This window comes from Physeter macrocephalus, chromosome 8 (genome assembly GCF_002837175.3).
Source record: "Physeter macrocephalus isolate SW-GA chromosome 8, ASM283717v5, whole genome shotgun sequence".
In the NCBI taxonomy this organism is placed as follows: domain Eukaryota; kingdom Metazoa; phylum Chordata; class Mammalia; order Artiodactyla; family Physeteridae; genus Physeter; species Physeter macrocephalus.
Genome location: NC_041221.1, coordinates 129,528,124 through 129,549,409, shown reverse-complemented (window position 1 = coordinate 129,549,409; position 21,286 = coordinate 129,528,124). Strand labels below are relative to the sequence as shown.

The window sequence follows — 21,286 nt, the reverse complement described above, 5'->3', positions numbered from 1 at the left end:
CGCGTCCCCCGCATCGGCAGGCGGACTCTCAACCACTGCACCACCAGGGAAGCCCTGAGATTGGTATTCTTAACTTCTCTCTCATTTCCTTCTGTTTTCTCCCCAGGAGGTCCTAAGGATCTTCAGAGAAATATAAATGACTTAGAAATAACCGCTTTCAAATTTGCCCAGTTCCGCTATAAATGCAGTTTCACTTGGACAGAGCTGCTAGTAGTGGGTGGATAAGACTTAGAATAACTGCAATGGGTAGCAGAGGCTGCCTATCAAAGCCATCCCTTTCCTTCCTTTAGTACCTCAATCCCATGTAGTTCATAGTGTAATTCACTTTTAGTCTCTTTGGATACTAGGTAACTGAGAAGTAAAGATACAGATAGCACATTATCTGTAGTATAGACATTTAAAGTTATTTATTTAGATTGATTTTAGTTACACCACAGAAATAAAGAATGGAAAACTCCAGAGAGGCTAAACAGATACAGATCAAGGTGAAAGTCAAAAAGCCAGCCAGAGGGACTTCCCTCGTGGTCCAGTGGCTAAGACTCCATGCTCTCAATGCAGGGGGCCCGAGTTTGATCCCTGGTCAGGGAACTAGCTCCCACATACCGCAACTGAACATCCCACGTGCCGCAACTAAGACCCAGGCGTAGCCAAACAAATTAAAAAAAAAAAAGAGCCAGCCAGAAACAAATCAAGAGACTTGGAGAGAGTATTGACAAACTTTGAAAACCACAGTGTGAAGTTTGCATCTTAGATTGAGGAGAGTTTAGGCATGGCCTTCCCATAGTTTGGGAGTGGTCCTGAAAGAGGAGGCAGACACTTGAAGGAGGTGGTCAGTAGAATTAGGATGCAGTTTAGCATAAGATTTAATCCTAACCTTGTATTCCTCAGCTAAGATACAGGGCAGGTTGGGAAAGCATAGTTATTACGTAATCAAAAGACTATCACTTTAATAGAAAAATGGGCAAAAGATGTAAATAGGCAGTTCACAAGAGAAGAAATATGAATGGCTAAGTAGAACATGAAAAAGATGTGTGGTTTAACTATCGGAGAAATTGACTAGAAAGCAGTTGGCTGTGAGCTTTATAAGGTCAAAGACCGTGAGTCATTCTCCGTTTTATCTCTGGCTTCTAGGACAGTACCTAGAAATAGTAGACAGGCTCATGTATTTGTTGAATGAATGAAATAAACAAATAACGTTGGAATAATTTTTTTTTTTTTACTTCTTAGATTGGTGGCACGATTAAAAAAGACTCATAATGCCTGGGATTGAAAATGGCATGGTTAAAGGGCAGTTTCATACTCCATTGGGGCGCTGTCAATTAACACAAGCTTTTCAAAAAGCAGTTTAGTGATATATGTTAAAATGGTATAGTATATATCCTTTACTCAGCAATTTCACGTGGAGAAATTTATCTGAAACTGAAATAGTGTGCGGGCGTGCACGTGCACACACACACACACAATCATTATAATGTTTATCATACTAAATTCCGGATACAACCTAACTATCAGGGGCTTTCTGGTTAAATGAATACTATGCAGTCAATCAAAGAATGAAAATTCATATGTATTGATATGGAACTATGTTCATTACTTATTAAATGAAATAAGAACTGTATTATTAAATGAAATAAGAACTGTATGTGTTAACAGTTTTCTACATGACTAATGTGTGACTCTTTGCAATATTAAAGGGAAGTTTAACTTCCCTGAAACTATTGGTGACTTCTACTTTCTACTTTATGTTAATCATATTAGAGTTTTTGAGCAAAGAGCGAGCATTACTTGTGTAATTGGAAAAACAGACCCATCAAGGTTTATCTCTTTTGAAAAAGGAACCCTTTACACTTTGGTGGGAATGTAAATTGGTGTAGCCACTATGAAGAACAGTATGGAGGTTCCTTAAAAAAACTAAAAATAGAGTTACTATATGATTCAGCGATCCCACTCCTAGGCATATATCTGGAGAAAATTATAATTCAAAAAGATACATACACCCCAGTGTTCATAGCAGCACTATTTACAGTAGCCAGGACATGAAAGCAACCTAAGTGTCCATCAACAGACGAATGGATAAAGATGATGTGGTATGTATACACAATGAAATATTACTCAGCCATCAGAAAGAATGAAATAATGCCATTTGCAGCAACATGGATGGACCTAGAGATTATCATACTAAGTAAAGTAAGTCATCAGAGAAAGACAAATATCATGATATTGCTTATATGTGGAATCTAAAAAAATGATACAAATGAACTTATTTACAAAACAGAAATAGACTCACAGACATAGAAACAAACTTATGGTTACCAGAGGGGAAAGGGGGGAGGGATAAATTAGGAGTTTGGGTTTAAAATATACACTCTACTATATAAAATAGGTAACCAGCAAGGACCCACTGTATAGCACAGGGAACTATACTCAGTATCTTGTAGTAACCCATAATGGAAAGGAATCTGAATATATACATATATATGTGTATAACTGAATCCCTTTGCTGTATACCTGAAACTGACACAATGTTGTAAATAACTATATTTCAATAAAAATTTTTTTAGACAGGTTTATCTCTGTTGGAAAATACAAGAGTGGAAGACTGTTCCTTATTAACATTTACAAGAACAGCCAAAATATTTACTAGGGACAAGAAAGAAGATTTACCTAAATAGACATCCTTCATATTATATGTGAAAACTGGATATTCAGATTTCAGTTTTCTTGTGTTTAGCCTATGAGAATAGTAGTTGGCATATTTTGCTATTAGTTGAGTTAGTTGTATCTCATTCTTTCTATATACTCAACACCTAACAATTCTACTTCTGAGTTTACCCTAAAGAAATAACGAGGTCATCAGTCATATGGCATACATTGTGTTGCATCTACTTTTCCTCACAAAACAGCATTTATGGAAATTCCTCCAAGGTAACTGGCAGTGATCTACCTCATTTGTTTTAATAAACAATGGTTTATTTAAGCATTTCTTTGTTCTTGGGCATTCAGTTATTTTAAATTGTTTTACTGCTAAAAACAGTGCTGCAGTAAACATCTTCATAGCTTATGGCTGTGCTTTTAATTCTGTGGAATATAGTCCCATGAGTGAGGTTACTGGGCTGAAGGATTTGTCTTTTTTCTGGCTGAGTTTGAAATGTCTTCACCATTTTATAGCTGTCATCTTAGAAAAGTACGTGGTTTTTATTAAATAAAACATTTATTTAAAATATTTATTTATTTATTTAAAATTTTATTTATTTATTTAGGCTGGGCCAGGTCTTAGTTGTGGCATGCAGGATCTTTTAGTTGCAGCATGCTGACTCTTAGTTGTGGCATTTATGTGGGATCTAGTTCCCCGACCAGGGATTGAACCCTGACCCCCTGCACTGGGAGCGAGGAGTCTTACCCACTGGACCACCAGGGAAGTCCCAAAACATTTTATTATTGAATTGGTTTTGTTAACTATTAAAATCCCATATATCTTTGGGTTTATTTCTTCCGTCTGTTTTACTGATCAGTTTGTTCATTTCTTTTTTTTTTTTTTTTTTTTTTTTTGTGGTATGCGGGCCTCCCTCTGCTGCGGCCTCTCCCGTTGCAGAGCACAGGCTCCGGACGCACAGGCTCAGTGGCCATGGCTCACGGGCCCAGCCGCTCCGCGGCATGTGGGATCCTCCCAGACCGGGGCACGAACCCGGTTCCCCTGCATCGGCAGGCGGACGCGCAACCACTGCGCCACCAGGGAAGCCCAGTTTGTTCATTTCTGTGCACTACCATGCTATTTTGATAATGGTGATGGCTTATAGTAAGTTTTAATCTAGTGTGGCCAATTCTTGTTCTCTCCCCAATGTTAAGTATTTAATAGATGCTTGTTGCATATTAAGTTAATAGTACACTTAATAATAAACATTAAATCTTGCTTTAGATAAATTTTGGATGCCCATATACTTTAGGGAGCTGAGCTTGGCATGTGGATGTTGTCCCCTCCTAGCAGTGTAATAAATGTAATTTCTTTCTGAAATGTAATAAATTGTGACACAGAGGAGGAGTTGAGGAGAATTGGATATCGGTGTGAATTTGGAGACAGGGATGCACCTTAGTCATGAGAGAAACACTTTAAGCCCTAGAGAAGAGACAGTTTGATGGTAAATCCCAAGGCTGAAAAATGTTGGAAAGCACCCATAGTGCTCTAATATATAAATTTTATCACTCTTATCCTTCCATCTTTTATTTTGAAAAATCTCACACCTATAAGAAAAGTATAATATACATCTGTATACCCTTCACCTAGATTGTTAACATTTTTACTGTGAACATTTAATTGCTGCTGCTGCTACTCTTCCTTCTCCTCTTCCTGACTCTTTCCCTCCCTCATCCTCTGTCTTTCCCTCCTTCCTTTATCCATGCCTCTCTCTCTGTCTCTCTGTCTGTCTCTCCCACCCTCCACACACATACTATCTATATACATGCTATCTATACATAATAAATATATATTCCAGTGGTCATTGAACCATTTGAGAGTTGGCAAACATCATGACATTTCGCCTGTGTGTTGTGTATGTCCTAAGTAAGAATCAAAGATTTTCTCCTGCATAAACAAATACAGTTATCACATTGCTATGATTATCTGAAATACCATTCATATTAAAATTTTCCCAAGTTTTCCATTAATGACCTTCACAACCATTTTTTCCTCCTCAGATCCAGGGTCTGGGATATGAAGGATCATGCATTGCATTTAGTTGTGTCCTCTTTCTTTATTACTTTTTTTTTTTTTTTTTCCCTGCATCGGCAGGCGGACTCTCAACCACTGCGCCACCAGGGAAGCCCTCTCTTTCTTTCTTTCTTTCTTATTTATTTATGGCTGCGTTGGGTCTTTGTTGCTGTGCACAGGCTTTCTCTAGTTCTGGCGAGCGGGGGCTACTCTTTGTTGCAGTGCGTAGGCTTCTCATTGTGGTGGCTTCTCTTGTTGCGAAGCACAGGCTCTAGGTGTGCAGGCTTCAGTAGTTGTGGCATGTGGGCTCAGTAGTTGTGGCTCATGGGCTTAGTTGCTCCGCGGCATGTGGGATCTTCCTGGACCAAGAATTGAACCCGTGTCCCTGCATTGGCAGGCAGGTTCTTAACCACTGTGCCACCACGGAAGTCCTGTTGTGTCATCTTGAATGTAGAATATAGACATAATCTCCAGTGCCTGCCCCTGTCTGTCTCTCCTTTTGTTCTCTGACATTGAAGAGTCCAGGCCAGTTTTGAAGACTGTTTCTCAGTTTAGGTTTGTCTGCTTACTTGTGATTAGATTCAGGTTAAATATTTTTAGCAGGTAGAATACTGAGGTGGTGATATGTCTTTAGTGCATCACATTGGAAGGCCCATGATGTCAGTTTGCCCCATTATTGATATGTCTGATCACTTGATTATGGGTAGTGTTTACTTCTCTACTTCAAAGATTTTTTTCTTTATACTTGATATTCTCTGGGGGTGATACTGAATATTCCATTGCCTCCCAAATTTTTACCCAATGGTTTTAGCATCCATTGATGTTTTTTGCCTCAATTATTACTTTAGTGGCTGCAGGAAAGTGATTTTTTAATTCTTTCATTTCTTCTACATTTATTAGTTGGCATTCTTCTATGAAGAAGTACATTTGCTCCCTGACTTATTTGTCTTTTAATTTTATTCTTTGCTATTATTGCTGCAGATTCAGGGATTTTTCTTTTGTTTTTAAGTAAAGTTAATTTACAATATTGTGTTAGTTTCAGGTGTACAGCATAGTGATTCTGGCTTTTTTGAGGATTATATTCCATTATAGGTTTTTACAAGATATTGGGTATAGTTCTCAGGGATTCTTTTTTAATTCAATTTGTTATATTCCATTGCTTGTTCATTGTGATGCTCATGTTTTCATGTTTTAAAATTTGACCAGTGAGAGCCCCTTTAAGCTGGTTCTCTTGTCCTTTTGATATGTCTCCATCTGTTTTTGAGCATTTTCTTACTGTTACAACAAGGTATTTTAGGCTCACTTTTTACCTTCCTTGCTATAGCTCTGGAATTAGCTATTTCCCCAAGAAGTCCTGTTCCATTTTAGCAGGGAATGATGTTAGAAAACAAAATTTGGTTGCTGAGGGTGCTTCTTTCTGCCAGATTGTCACTGCTTCTAGACTCTTTCAGTGGATGGAGCTAGAGACACCATATGTGTGTGTGTGTATATATGTATATGTGTGTATATATACTTAGATATAATTTATTTTATTTTTAATATAAGCATGAGTTCATAGTACTACTTCCTAATCCCCAAAGGTTCTTTTTCTACTTATTCCACTCTATATTTGTATCTGTTTTCTCATAGTAAGGTCCCTGTTTCCCTAAAAATTTCAGGATGTTTACATTTACTTATTTGTTCAGTCTTGTAGCAATAAAATTGCTACATCATTATCTTTACCAGCAACCAACCAACTAAAGTTACAGATATTTCTTTGCATTACTTTTTGTCCCTAAGATTTCATTTAAAACTGTTTTGAATTTTACTGAATTGGGAAGGAATAGAAAATATGAACAGACCAATTACCAGTAATGAAGTTGTATCAATAGTTTAAAAAGTCCCAACGAACAAAAGTATAGGACCAGATGGCTTCACAGGAGAATCCTACCAAACATTTAGAGAAGAGTTAACACCTATCATTCTCAAACTGTTCCAAAAGATTGCAAAGGAAGGAGTATTTCCAAACTCGTTCTTTGAGGCCAGCATTACATGGGTACAGACACAGACAACACAAAAAAAGAAAATTACAGACCAGTATCACTGATGAATGTAGATAACAAAAATCTTCAACAAAATGTTAGCAAACTGAATTCAATAATACATTAAAAGAATAATACACCATGATCAAGTGGGATTTATGTCAGAGGTTCAAGGGGGTGGTTCCACATCTGAAAATCAATCCGTGTTTTACACATTAACAAATTGAAGAATAAAAATTATATGATCATTTCAGTAGATGCAGAAAAAGCCTCAGACAGAATTCAATGTCCATTTATGATAAAAAGCTCTCCACAAAGTGGGTTTAGAGGGAACATACCTCAACATAATAAAGGCCGTATATGATAAGCCTGCAGCTAACAACGTAATGGTGAAAAGCTGAAAGCATTTCCTCTAAGATAAGGAACAAGATAAGGATGTCTACTTTTGCCATTTTTATTCACCATAGTATTGGAAGTTCTAGCCACAGCAAACAGGTAAGAAAAAGAAATGAATCCAAATTGGAAAAGAAGAAGTAAAAACTGTCACTCTTTGCAGGTGACATGATACTATAAATAGAAAATTCTAAAGACATCACCAAAAAACTACTAGAGCTCATCAGTGAATTTGGTAAAGGTGCAGGATAAAAAATTATTATATAGAAATCTGTTGCATTTCTATACACTAACAATGAACTATGAAAATAATCCTATTTACAATTGCATCAAAAAGAATAAAATACCTAGGAGTTAACCTAACTAAGGAGGTAAAGGATCTGTATTTGGAAAACTGTAAGACACTGATGAAAGAAATTGAACATGATACAAATAGATGGAAAGAGATAATGTGTTCATGAATTAAAAGAATTAATGTTCTTAAAATGACCATACCACCCAAGGCAATGTACAGATTGAATGCAATCTCTATCAAAATACAAGTGGCACTTTTCACAGAACTAGAACAAATAAATTTAAAATTTGTATGGAAATAGAAAAGACCTTGAATGGCCAAAACAGTCTTTAGGAAGAAGAACAAAGCTGTAGGTATCATGTCCCCCGATTTCAAACCATACTACAAACTACAGCTATCAAAACAGTATCGTACGGGCTTCCCTGGTGGCGCAGTGGTTGCGCGTCCGCCTGCCGATGCAGGGGAACCGGGTTTGTGCCCCGGTCTGGGAGGATCCCACATGCCGCGGAGCGGCTGGGCCCGTGAGCCATGGCCGCTGAGCCTGCGCGTCCGGAGCCTGTGCTCCGCAACGGGAGAGGCCGCAACAGAGGGAGGCCCGCATACCGCAAAAAAAAAAAAAAAAAAAACCAGTATGGTACTGGCACAAAAACAGACATATAGATCAGTGGAACAGAACAGAGAGCTCAGAAATGAACTCATACTACATGAGCAATTAATGTATGACAAAGGAGACAAGAATATACAATGAGGGAAATACAGCCTCTTCAGTAAATGGTGTTGGGAAAACTGGACAGCTATATGCAAAAGAGTCAAACTGCACTACTCTCTAACACCATGTACAAAAATAAATTCAAAATGAATTAAAGACTTAAATGTAAGACCTGAAACCATAAAACTCCTAGAAGAAAACATAGTATGCTCTTTGACGTTGGTCTTAGTAATATTTTTTGATATATTCCCTCAGGCAAGGGAAACAAAAGCAAAAATAAACAAATGGGACTGTGTCAAACTAGAAAGCTTTTGCACAGTGAAGGAAACGATCAGTAAAATGAAAAGGTCACCTACTGAGTGGGAGAAGATATTTCCAAATGCTCTGTCAGATAAGTGGTTAATATCCAAAATGTAAAACAACTCATACAGTTCAACATAAAAAAAAAAAACACAAACAGCCCAATTGAAAAATGGCCAGAGGATCTGTAGACATTTTTCCAAGGAAGACATATAGATGGTCAAGAGGCACAGGAGAGATGCTCAGCATCGTTAATCATCAGGGAACTGCTCATCAAAACCACAGTGAGATGTCACCTCACACACAATAGCCATTATCAAAAGACAACAAATAAAAAGTGTTGGGGAGGATGTAGAGGAAAGAGAACCCTTGTGCACTGTTGGTGGCAATGTAGATTGGTGCAGCCACTAAGGAAAACAATATGGAGATTCCTTAAAAAATTAAAAATAGAACTACCATATGATCCAGCAATTCCACTCCTGGGTATTTACCTGAAGAAAACAACAACACTTGAGATATGTGCACCCTTATGTTCATTGCAGCATTATTTACAATAGCCAAGATATGGAAGCAACTGAAGTTCCCATCAGTAGATGAATGGATAAAGAAGATGTGATCTATAAATATTTATAATGGAAAATTACTCAGCCATAACAAAGAATGAAATTGTGCCATTTGCAACAATATGGATGGACCTAGAAGGTATTATGCTAAGTGAAATAAATTAGACAGAGAAAGACAAATACTGTATGCTTTCACTTATATGTGGAATCTTAAAAAACAAACAAGCAAACAACAAAACAGAAACAGAGTTTTAGATACGGAGAAGAAACAGGTGGTTGCCAGAGGGAAGGGATTGGGGGGGAAGGAAAGAAACAGGTGAGGGAGATTAAGAGGTACAAACTCCAGCTGCAAAGTAAAGTGAGTCAAGAGTTTGAAATATACAGTGTGGAGAATATGGTCATAACTGTAATATCTTTGTATGGTGACATATCTTAGCTAGATTCATTGTGGTGATCAGTTTCAAATGTATAGAAATATCAAATCACTATGTTGTGTAACAGGAGCTAACATAGTGTTGTAGGTTAATTATACTTCAAAAACAAACTCGGAAAAAGAGATCTGATTTGTGTTTACCAGAGATTGGGGGGGTTGGGGTCGGGGTCCGGGGAATCAGTTGAAGGCAGTCAAAAGGTACAAACTTCCAGTTATAAATAAGTACTAGGGAGGTACTGTACAACATGATTAATAAAATTAACAGTGCTGTATGTTTTATATGAAAGTTGAGAGTAAATCATTATCACAAGAAAAATAATTTTTTTCTATTTCTTTAATTCTGTATCTATATGAGATGATGGATGTTCACTAAACTTACTGTTATGATCACTTCATGATGTATATCAAATCGTTATACTGTACACCTTAAACTTGTACAGTGCTGTATATTAATTATACCTCAGTAAAACTGGAAGAAAAAATTTGTTTGTTATTAATATATGAACTTAAAATAAGTACCGGATGGGTACTTAAACAATTTACCTTAAGTAATTAAAAATCTTAGATGGAGAACCTCCTTTCTACTTGCTAATTTTCTTTTCAAAATTATTTTATTTAGTAGTCAGATTTTGTTAGATACAGCAATTTGTTATTTTTTACTGAATCCTGTTTCAGTACAGTTGCAGATGTCCTGAGGAATATAGTTTTGCCTCTACAAACAGAGATATACTTCAAATTGAGTCATACTTAAATTTCATAATAATTTTAGGGCAGCTCAAGTGGAATTACTGGAATTACTGCTTTGGGGAAAACTTTATTTTAGGCAGAGATACTGATATTGAAAGGCACAGGAGAAAAAAATAGAACTGATGTATTAGATGTGAAAATAAGTCAAATCAGAAAAAATTAGAGAATAAGAGCTACAACTAGAATATTAGTTCTTATAAGCAATCATTTAATTTCATTATGAGCTTCTCGGCAGCATTGTTTAAAAGAGGAAATAGTGTGATGACTTATTGTTTAAGAAAAGGTTTTTTGTTATGGAATTACAGGAGGAATTTTATTGTGGGAATCATCCTTTTTTGAAGTAAATGTTCACGTGTTTCTTGCATGATTATTTTAGTGCTGTTGAATACATAAAATTAAATCATAGTTTAAATAAGGCATTTCTGTTGTTTTCTGATCTTTCAAGAATTAAATTTAGGGAAACATAAGGAAATTGCTTGTTAACATAGACCCTAACAGATACAGATAAGTTTGTATGTTGCAGCACCATAGCTCTAGAGGTCTATTTGAAACCTGATTATTGGTGATATACAGTTATTAGTTGGTTCAGGTGTGCTGGAGGATAATAGATGTTCTTTGTTTTTATTTTTGAGTACCAAAGTGTAGATGTTTTATGGTATTTATTAAAGAAAGAATCAAATACTTTTTGTGGTTCTGATGGGAGACCAAAGCAAGCACACAGTATTTCCATAACCTCAAAAGAGTTTGTATTTTTTTATAAATTTATTAGAAAATTGTGCATATAAGAAAGAACTTGAATACACATTTGGACACTTAGAACATTTTTTTAAACACTAAATTGCTTTATTTGCATGATATTAAACTGTGCAAATCAGGATGTTTTATCTTTGAATGTTTATTTGTACTTATAAAAGTCCTCAAGAATATATTGGTTTTGCTGTCCATTCTCATTTTATGATTATAGTTTCCCCCACTCTTGATTGACTTTAATTTTCTGATTTGATTTGATTTATGAATCATAAGGCTGGAAATACTCCACAGTATAACCTGTTTTTTCCCTTTGGCCTCCAACAGGACTTTCAAAACAAAACAAAACATAACCAGGACAGATGATTAAATCTATCTCCTGGGAAAAGTGTGTTGACAACATTTTTCATTATCTATTTAACCAAAATTCCTGCTGCTATAAATAAACTATTTTCCTTGGTTTGTTCTTAGTGACAACAGTATGACAACATACTGTCATGATTATAGAAATGACACCCTCATTTACCCTTTTTCCCAAAAGACTTTTTCTTTTTCCATACAATTTCGACTACTGTTACTAACCCAAGTTAATTTTAGATTCTATTGCTGAAAGCCTCAGTTTTGCCATTTATTGAGGTGCTAATTGAAATATTAATGTATTTAGAGCAGAAATGTCGTTTTTTAGGGAATCTAGAGCAACAGCAAAGCTGAGGTCAAACTGCCATAAGGATGGACACCAAGGAAGCTGTGTTTGGGACAAAAAGAAATCAAGATAAGGTAGATGCAAAGTAGAGAAAAGCACTGGACCCTGGGGGGAGAGGGTGGTAGGTGGGAGTGGGTTGTGTGCCTCTAATGGCAAAGAATAGCTAGATTTCTGAAGAGGAAACCACAGAAGGCTTATAGGAAATATTAAGAATTATGGGTTTAAGTACTACTTTCCCTCTGAATATAGAAGTTTTAGTTGACTTTTAGCTAGCAGAACACGTAAAAATTCATAAGGTTAAGTATTTCAGTGGGGTGGATCCTAATATTCTGGGCTAGTGTTTCCTGTCTGGATAGTTGTGGAAGACACTGTCGGTTTAGTTGATAAAACCGTTGCCAAAACCCAACTTCAGTACTAATGCCTGTGATTACTTGAAAGTTGAAAGGGAATCTCCGATTGAAGCGTTAAACTGACAAAATGAGTACAGAACATTTAATTTTTCCTTTTCTTTTTGTGATCTAAAGGTTGTGTTTCTCTTCGTAGCAACATGAACCGTGAAGACCGGAATGTGCTGCGTATGAAAGAACGGGAAAGGCGGAATCAAGAAATTCAGCAGGGGGACGACGCCTTCCCACCTAGCTCTCCTCTCTTTGCTGAGCCATACAAAGTTGTAAGTTGTCCGTTGAATGTTTTTTCCCCTGTAACATAACATTTTTTGCTTCTAAAATTTTTAAACTTGAGTGTTTATATTAGAAAGAGTTATTATGTTACACCTTTTAACAGTTTTTCCTTTTCTCGTAATAGAATATACTTTTTTGATGTAAACTTTTCATTGCAGTATAACATACTATAGAAAAGTACACAAAGTAAGTGTTACAAATGAAAGAATTTTCACCACATGAGCAGCCTCACATAATTAGTACCCAAAACAAGAACTACAGCATCACTAGTGCCCTAAAGTCATCCTCACAACCCCCCACCCCCACCCCTGTTGCTACCCTATACTCTTGAAATATGGTCTGGAGTAGCTCAAACATTCATATCTGTATTCCTGGCTCTACCACTAACCCTGAGCAGGCATTTCACCTTTCTGAACCTTGAATTAAATTAAAAGTTTGTGAATCACTGTGCATTGTCTACTGTTTCCTTGGCTCTGGTATTCTGGTATACCATTCTGGTATAACATCAAAGACAAATATTTCATAGATTCTTTTGTTTCTCCCTATTTCTTGCCATTTGCTTACTTAGTTTACGAAGTTTCAGAGATTATTAGTAAGTTTGAATAAATGTGTCTTCAGCATCAATCTGATTCTTTTCCTTTTATCATATACTAAATTCTCTGATTTTCTATATGTTTAATGCTTAATTAACAATATCAAATTTAGATTAAAGCATGTTATCAGACGTGTTCAATAAATTGAACTAATTGCTTTTTTTTTTTATAACTAGCATTGTACTTGATTTGGGATTACATAAAACACTGAATCTGATGACTCTATTATAGCTGTAGTGGCCACAAATGTCTCTCTAATATTTGATTTGGCTTTGGATTTCATTGGAAGTATTATTACAATTTAAAGGCTTGTACTGTGTATAATAGTTGTAATACTATGTATTGTAGCACTAGTGACCACTGTTGGCTTTATAGTATGAGATTGAGAGTGTGTTAGACTTTTTTCTGACGAAATGCGAATGTAACGACATATCCTGGGTTTACCTTTATAACATTTGGTGTTTGTAGAAACCATTTGGGAGCTCTATAAAAGACCATTTATTCAGAGCTTATAAGGATTGTCCAATGAAGGGCAGTTATACTGACATCATTTATGAGTGTAACACAAAACTTTGGGATTAAAGACATTTTGAAAAAGAACAGGAGTTTGGTCCAAAATCTTTGAATCATATTACAATTTATTTTGTAATTACATTGTAATGAATTGGATTTGATTTCTGATCTTGATGTTGTCAATAAATTGCTCTAGATTTACCTCTCAGACTGATTTTCAAATAATCTAAAGTCATTACTGATTGCTGCCAACCTCAAAATAAATAGTGGTGGTTCAGGCTTTTCTGTTTGTTTCAAAGTCTTGATTTCCCTTTTTTTCGGTACGTGGGCCTCTCACTGTTGTGACCTCTTCTGTTGCGGAGCACAGGCTCAGCAGCCATGGCTCACGGGCCCAGCCGCTCCGCGGCATGTGGGATCTTAGACCGGGGCACAAACCTGTGTCCCCTGCATTGGCAGGCGGACTCTCAACCACTGCGCCACTAGGGAAGCCCTTGATTTCCCTTTTAATGTAATCAGTAAACTTTTTTTCTTTCATGTATATGAATACAAAAGAGTCCTAAAGCTTGTAGACATCTTGGACCTTATTATTCAAGAATAATTCTTGAAACTTAAAGTATGTATTATTGACTTCAAAAGTTGGAGCATTTGATGGTCAGAATTAATAGCCAAGATTTAAAACTTTATTACTGGATTTTCCATGCATAATTTGTTGTTGATTTTTATTAACTTGTTGAGTCACAGTAACAGAAGGAATTCTAAAAAGTCATTTGCGTATAACTTTGTTTAACTAAGTTTTTATTTCTGCCTCTAACTATAACATTGAATTATAAGGAATATGATGTTTTCCTAGACTGCCAACATGTGCGTAATTGGCTAATCTGTGACTTGGAACTTAATTACATAAAGGCATAATTTTCCTGCTCTTCAAAAGATTTTACTACGGTTCCAATATATTTATTGGTGAAATTTGGATTTTTAAAAAATCTCCGGTAGTCTATTGTGTATATTTCTCAGTGTCCTCTAGGATATTTGTGTTTTAACACAAGGTTTTTCACTTTCAGTTCATTTTTTTCACCATAAAAAATATATATATATTTGGAGTTTGTTTTGAGATTTTAACCTTAAGATATGAGATGAGACTTCCTTTTGAAAAGTCCCGTTCCATTTGAAGTTTGTAAAGTTAGTTTAGAAGCATCTTTTATTTCTAGTTTTGCTAATTTTATAATTTTATTTTACAATTTTTTTTATAGACTAGCAAAGAAGATAAGCTGTCAAGTCGTATTCAGAGTATGCTTGGAAACTACGATGAAATGAAGGATTTCATAGGAGACAGATCTATACCAAAGCTTGTTGCAATTCCCAAGCCTACAGTACCGCCGACAGCAGATGAAAAATCTAACCCAAATTTCTTTGAACAGAGACATGGGAGCTCTCATCAGAGTAGCAAATGGACTCCAGTAGGACCTGCACCCAGCACTTCTCAGTCTCAGAAACGGTCCTCAGGCTTACAGAGTGGACACAGTAGCCAGCGGGCCAGTGCAGGTGCCAGTAGTGGCGCTAATAGCAGTGGCCAGAGGCATGACCGTGACTCATACAGCAGTGGTGGGAGCAGTAGCCGGAAAAAAGGCCAGCATGGATCAGAACACTCCAAATCGCGCTCTTCCAGCCCTGGAAAACCCCAGGCTGTTTCTTCATTAAGTTCCAGTCATTCCAGGTCTCATGGGAATGATCACCATAGCAAGGAACATCAGCGTTCCAAATCACCTCGGGACCCTGATGCAAACTGGGATTCTCCTTCCCGTGTACCTTTTTCAAGTGGGCAGCACTCAAATCAGTCTTTCCCACCTTCATTGATGTCAAAGTCCAGTTCAATGTTACAGAAACCCACTGCCTATGTGCGGCCTATGGATGGACAGGAATCCATGGAACCAAAACTGTCCTCTGAACACTACAGCAGCCAATCTCATGGCAACAGTATGACTGAACTAAAGCCCAGCAGCAAAGCTCATCTCACCAAGCTGAAAATACCTTCCCAACCATTGGATGTAAGTCACACATTTAGAGCTTTTTAACATTGTAACTATATGAAGCAATTCACCCTGAAATTATTTTTGAACTTGAACTGTCTCTTTGTCTTAATAGTAAGGAATGTAAAAGTTTAAGGAAAGACTTGTGATTGACTCCCAAGTGAATCCGTAGAGCTCTTAGCTACCTCTCTTGAGCAGTAGAGAAAATGTCATTCATTGTTCTCAAATATTAAAATGATAAGTCAGTTATAGAATTAAAACATGGTCTATCAATACCTTAGATTTCCTCATTTTGATTTTATGGAATAATACATCTTGTGTTCTTTTGTTTTTAAAAAAATTACTTCTGTTCTCATTGTGATACTTAATCAATGAGATGTGGGCATGGTTCGTTGTGGAGAATGTTGGAACTTTTTTGGATACATGAAGATGGTAATGTTTTACGGTTTGGATGCCATGATCCTTTTCTCTGGTTACACTTAAAGGTTTGAGGCAGCTGCTCCAGGCACAATGGTGGTTTGAAATTTACAGTATTTATAACTATGTACCAAAACATGCTATTCAGAATAACCAAAGAAGTGAACATTTGTTGTGAAATAGCTGAAATTTTATCTTTTAATCTAGTTTTTGCAATAAAAAATATTTTAAGTAATATCAGTAGCTGAAAATCATAGCTTAAAACGGTGGGGGAAGGGATCAGGAATAGGTAAAATGCTGTCTTAAGGACATTTTAAAATCTTTCTTGTGGCCTTGGGAAACTCATTGTTTGTAGCATTTGTCATCTAATTACTCCTCTCAAGAGAACAGTAAAGTGGTAACTTGTTCTTTCTTCAAACAATATAACATGATCCTTAGAGTTAGACTTCACTGTAGCTCTTCAGTTCCTGTTTGTACTTCAGAATAAAATTAACTTTAGAGATTTAAGAAATACTATGTAAAATGTCCAGCATGTTCCAGACAACTAATCTTTCAATAATACTGGTTTCCTTCCGTTTGTTATTTATGTAAAATGATGATCTCAGTACCATGGTATATTTTGTATATAAACCAGCTTTTAAATTTTTGACAAATTGTTCACCTGAAAAAAGTACATTTTAAAAATTATTTCTAATCCAAGTGTAAGAAAGATAAGATTTCTTTTTCCTTTTTGGCTGCGTTGGGTCTTTGTTGCCGCGAGCCGGGGCTACTCTTCGTTGCGGTGCACGGGCTTCTCATTGTGGTAGCTTCTCTTGTTTTGGAGCGTGGGCTCTGGGCGTGTAGACTCAGTAGTTGTGGCACACGGGCTCTAGAGCGGAGGCTCAGTAGTTGTGGCGCACGGGCTTAGTTGCTCCGCGGCATGTGGGATCTTCCCGGACCAGGACTCGAACCCATGTCCCCTGCATTGGCAGGCGGACTCTTAACCACTGCGCCACCAGGGAAGTCCTTAAAATTTTTTTTTAAGAAATCTTATCTTGGGACTTCCCTGGTGGCGCAGTGGTTAAGAATCCGCCTGCCAATGCAGGGGACACGGGTCAAGCCCTAGTCTTGGGAAGATCCCACATGACGCGGAGCAACTAAGCCCGTGCGCCACAGCTACTGAGCCCGCCTGCCACAACTACTGAAGACTGCGTGCCTCAAGCCCGTGCTCTGCAACAAGAGAAGCCACGACAATGAGAAGCCTGCGCACCGCAACGAAGAGCAGACCCCACTCTCCGCAACGAGAGAAAGCCTGCGGGCAGCAACGAAGACCCAACGCAGCCAAAGTAAATTAATTAATTAAAAAAATTTTTTTAAATATAAAGTTCTTCCAGTCATGTACAGCTTGGTGATTAAAATTTTTTTACTGCTTGAAAATTTGTTTTTAAGGAAATTAGTCCAAAGATTCTAATTAGTGTTCTGACTTAGAGTAGTGGGATACTAAATATGCCTTTAATTTTAATCTCATTTCTAATAATGTTAAAGCTGTGTAACAAATGATGAAAATCTAATAAGAAATGACTCCAGATCTAATGTGTGTTTCTTTTCCTCTTTCTTTAGGCATCTGCTTCTGGTGATGTGAGCTGTGTGGATGAAATTCTTAAAGTAAGTTTTTTAAAAAATAGTTTTAGTCTCTTTAATTATGATGCTTTGGTACCCTCTTACCCTCCTTCCCCTTGTATTTCACAAAGTATCTGAAACTGCAGCAGATTGCTTACATGTTTAACCTGGTTATGGCCATCAAAAATAACTGACTCTGTTCTACTTATATTCATACTTAAGTTCTAAATCACTTGGTTTGTTTACTATTTGCCCTCAAAAAGCTGGGGTTTTTTTGTTTGTTTTTTTGTTTTGTAAGTAAAAACAAACTCTAGTCTTAACAGCTTGCTTTGAAAAGAGGAAGAAACCAAATATAAACTGTACCTTCTCAGGTTTATCGGTTAATAATTTGAAGTACTAAAAATCTCAGTAGTTATCAGTCAAACCATTGTGTTGAAAATAGCTTGTTTTGTAGCTCATCTGTATATACTGGTCAAATCCTACGATGAAAGATCTTCTCTGAATACTACACATTTTGAGTGTTTAATGGAATATGTTTAAACTTGACACGTGACCAAAGAGTACATTCTTCTGTTGGGAAAAAAAAACGTTGTCCTTTGGAAAAAGAGAAAGTCCAGTGAACTAAGTGACAGTGACTGCTTTTGGCTCAATAGACAAAAACCATCAGTCACATATTAATTGTATTTTTTGTGTACACTCTTGAATTTTTGTGTCTGTACTTGTATTTCACTATGGATACTTTTGAAAGACTACTTGCATTGGCTGCTTCCACTTTATTTTCTCCTTCCTTCCTTTAGCCTTTTAAAATCTCTTTTACTTCTACCATTCTGCTGAACTTGTTTCTCCAAGGTCATTATCTTCCATGTCATCAGAGGCTTCATTTGAGTTCTTTCTGCTGTTTTAAAGAATTTTTATTTTTTTCTTCCGAAAACATCATTCTTTCTTCCTTGACTGTTGTTATGCTTCACTGTTTTTATTTTCCACACACCTTTCTTGTCTCACATTCTCTGCCCTTTGGGAACACTTGTGTCTTCTCTTATCTCTTAAATATGGGTGCATTGTCTAGCCTCTCCTCTTTTCTTTCTCCTCTTTGATGTGATTTTCCTCCATCCTTTGGGATTTATCTGTTAGACAGCTATTCGGTCTTTCCTGCTTTGGCCTCCTTTGGGTTTTGGTTTGTGTCTCTTAATTGCTTCTTAGCTGGGTCTCCATTTGGATTTCTCCCTGCTTCTTCAGACTCAACATGTCTAAAGCCATATTTATCAGAGTTAACTTCTGTTAGTAGTATCACCATTCTCCCTTGCTTATAAGTGTAGAATCCTAGTTATTTTCCATCTCTTTCTCTCATGTTCTATTTAATCACAAAAACTTCATGTAGACTTTGAAAATTCCTTGAAAATGTTCATTCCTTCATTTACATTTCTGCCACTTTGAGCTTCAGTAATTGTAATATACATTCCTCACTCTGCCTTTCTGTCTCCAGAGTCTCCCTGCTCCCCTGTCTTCTGTATTGCTGCCAGATTATTTGCTCTAATCCTTTGTCTTCATGAAGTGATATCCTTCTTAGAAGTTTTCAGTGGCTCTCTAAGGCCCGTAGAAAGAATAGTGTGCAAATTTAACATTTTAAATGTTAGGCTGTCCACAGGCCAGTTTCACCCTCTCGCACCATTGATTGGCCACTTTTGCCAAACTGGTTTCCCTAAGCCATACACTTTCGTGCTCTTTCATCTTTGTAAAGTAAACTTTCATGGAATGTGTTTCTCCTTCCTCTTCAGTTATACATAGATTCTGTTTTTTCTTAGAATACCACTGAAATCCTTATTACCCCTGTATCAGGCTGTCAGACCACAGTGATAACTCATATTGCATTCATTTTTCAGTTGCCATGTACATAAAAAGTTTAAGGGAGCATATGTCTTTACTCCTAAATCCTCAAAAACGCATGGCACTTTAATACCTGGAAGAATCTTAGATTTTCTTATATTTAATTATATCTTTGATGTTACTGACCATTTATTCTACATTTTATGTATATGCAGGACTTGGCACATGGCCTTGGGTGTAATAGGTGCTCAGTCATTTGATGGTAGGGAGTTAAATAGATTTTCTATTGAGAGTATTTTGGTATTTGAGGTGTAAAATGCCAACATTGAAAACCTGGGGCGTATGAATTTCTGTTTCTTTTCCCTTCCCCTATATACAGTGTGCAAGGAAGTTCAGGTCTACATTCCCTTCATGTTTTCTTTTTTTTTCTTCTTTTTTTTGGGGGAGGGCTGTGTTGGGTCTTTGTTGCTGTATGCAGGCTTTCTCTAGTTGTGGCGAGCAGGGGCTACTCTTCGTTGTGGTGCGTGGGCTTCTCATGGTGGTGGCTTCTCTTGTTGCGGAGCACAGGCTCTAGGTGCTCGGGCTTCAGTAGTTGCAGCATGCAGGCCCTAGGGTGCATGGGCTCTAGAGCGCAGGCTCAGTAGTTGTGGCGCACAAGCTTAGTTGCTCCGCAGCATGTGGGATCTTCCCAGACCAGGGATCAAACCCATGTCCCCTGCATTGGCAGGCAGATTCTTAACCACTGTGCCACCAGGGAAGTCCCCCTTCGTGTTTTCTTGATATTTGTAGTCATATTGTTTCTGGGAACCCCATCACGAACTTAAAGGAAAAAAAGTTTTTTTAGTCTAAAAGTAATATATGTTTATTGTAAAAATGATGTATTAATTCAAAGCTTACTAATTGAGTACCTGCTGTGTGTCAAGCACTAGGGACGTAGTGGTGATAATAGTGATAGTGTTGCACTCTTTGAGCTGACATTCTTGAGCAGGATGTAGGAAATAATCAATTATATACAATTACTTCAGAAAGTGAAATGCTATTAAAAAATAAAGCCTTGTAAGAGGATAAAGAGCCAGTTTAGTGCAGGTGGCTGTTTCAGGAGATTGAAGTGGTAGAAGCTACATCAAGTGCCCTTGTCTCTTCCGCCTTCAGTCATTCTGTTGTCCAGAGGTAGCCACTGTTAACTGTCTTCCAGAGATTTTTTCATCAATAAACGTTTACGAGGATATACACTATGATTTGTATTTGCCACTTAACAGTAACTATGGATATCATTTTATTTCAGTAGGTAACTTTCTCATTTTTCTGTCTGCTTGGTGTTCCATTGTATGAATGTCTGGTAATCTAATCCTTTGTTGTTGGATATTTAGGTTGTTTTCATTTTTTAAAAGTGTGAACCCCTTGAATATGTATCTTTACATAACTGTGTAGGTATAGCTATAGGGTAAATTCCTAAAAGTTGTATCACCTTTAATTTATTGTATTTTCTCAGACTACTTGATGGCTTACTTTGAACTAAATGCCAGAGATAAAACACTCCCTCCTTATTCTAAGTCTGATAACTCTCTCTCTCCTGCTTCTCTAACATATACATTGTGATTGTATCCAAACCTCTACTTGGACATACTTGGCATATGATTAGACAGAAGGCATTGAATGAAATCAGACCTATGGCCTTTCTTGTCTGTCTTCCTCCTTGTGTACTTTTGATAACTCTCTTCTTACTTCCTCCACCTGATCAAAATTTCCTTTCAGTGAATGGGCTCTGTAGCCAGACTACCTAGGATCAAATTCTGCATCCATTACTTACTAAGTGTGTGACCTGGAGTAAATAACTTAATCTCTGTGCTTCAGTTTTGTCCTACATAGAGTCAGGATAATAATGGTATCTACTTCATAATGTCATTATGACGACCAGTTGAGTTACAAACATGTAAAATAACAGTATCTGGCCCATTAAAGGTACGCAGTAAATGCTGGCTGCTTTTCTTACTGTTATTCCCTTCCTCCCACTCCC

At 37.0% G+C, this 21,286-nt stretch overlaps 1 protein-coding gene across 6 annotated transcripts in view; it reads left to right on the top strand.

Annotated features, from left to right (window-relative positions):
* Window positions 1-21,286, top strand: part of AFF4 (ALF transcription elongation factor 4) — a 96,033-nt gene that overhangs the window by 20,186 nt on the left and 54,561 nt on the right. For 3 of the 6 annotated variants that reach the window (XM_007106277.4, XM_007106280.4, XM_007106279.4), the window contains exons 2-5: window positions 11,599-11,690; window positions 12,160-12,286; window positions 14,653-15,447; window positions 17,446-17,490. In XM_007106277.4, the coding sequence (XP_007106339.1) occupies window positions 12,164-12,286; window positions 14,653-15,447; window positions 17,446-17,490 (963 nt within the window). In that variant the 5' untranslated portion in view covers window positions 11,599-11,690; window positions 12,160-12,163. Of the gene's footprint in view, window positions 1-7,442; window positions 9,126-11,598; window positions 11,691-12,140; window positions 12,287-14,652; window positions 15,448-17,445; window positions 17,491-21,286 lie in introns of those variants that run through there. The other 3 variants (XM_028493233.2, XM_028493234.2, XM_007106278.4) reach the window with 3 other exon arrangements.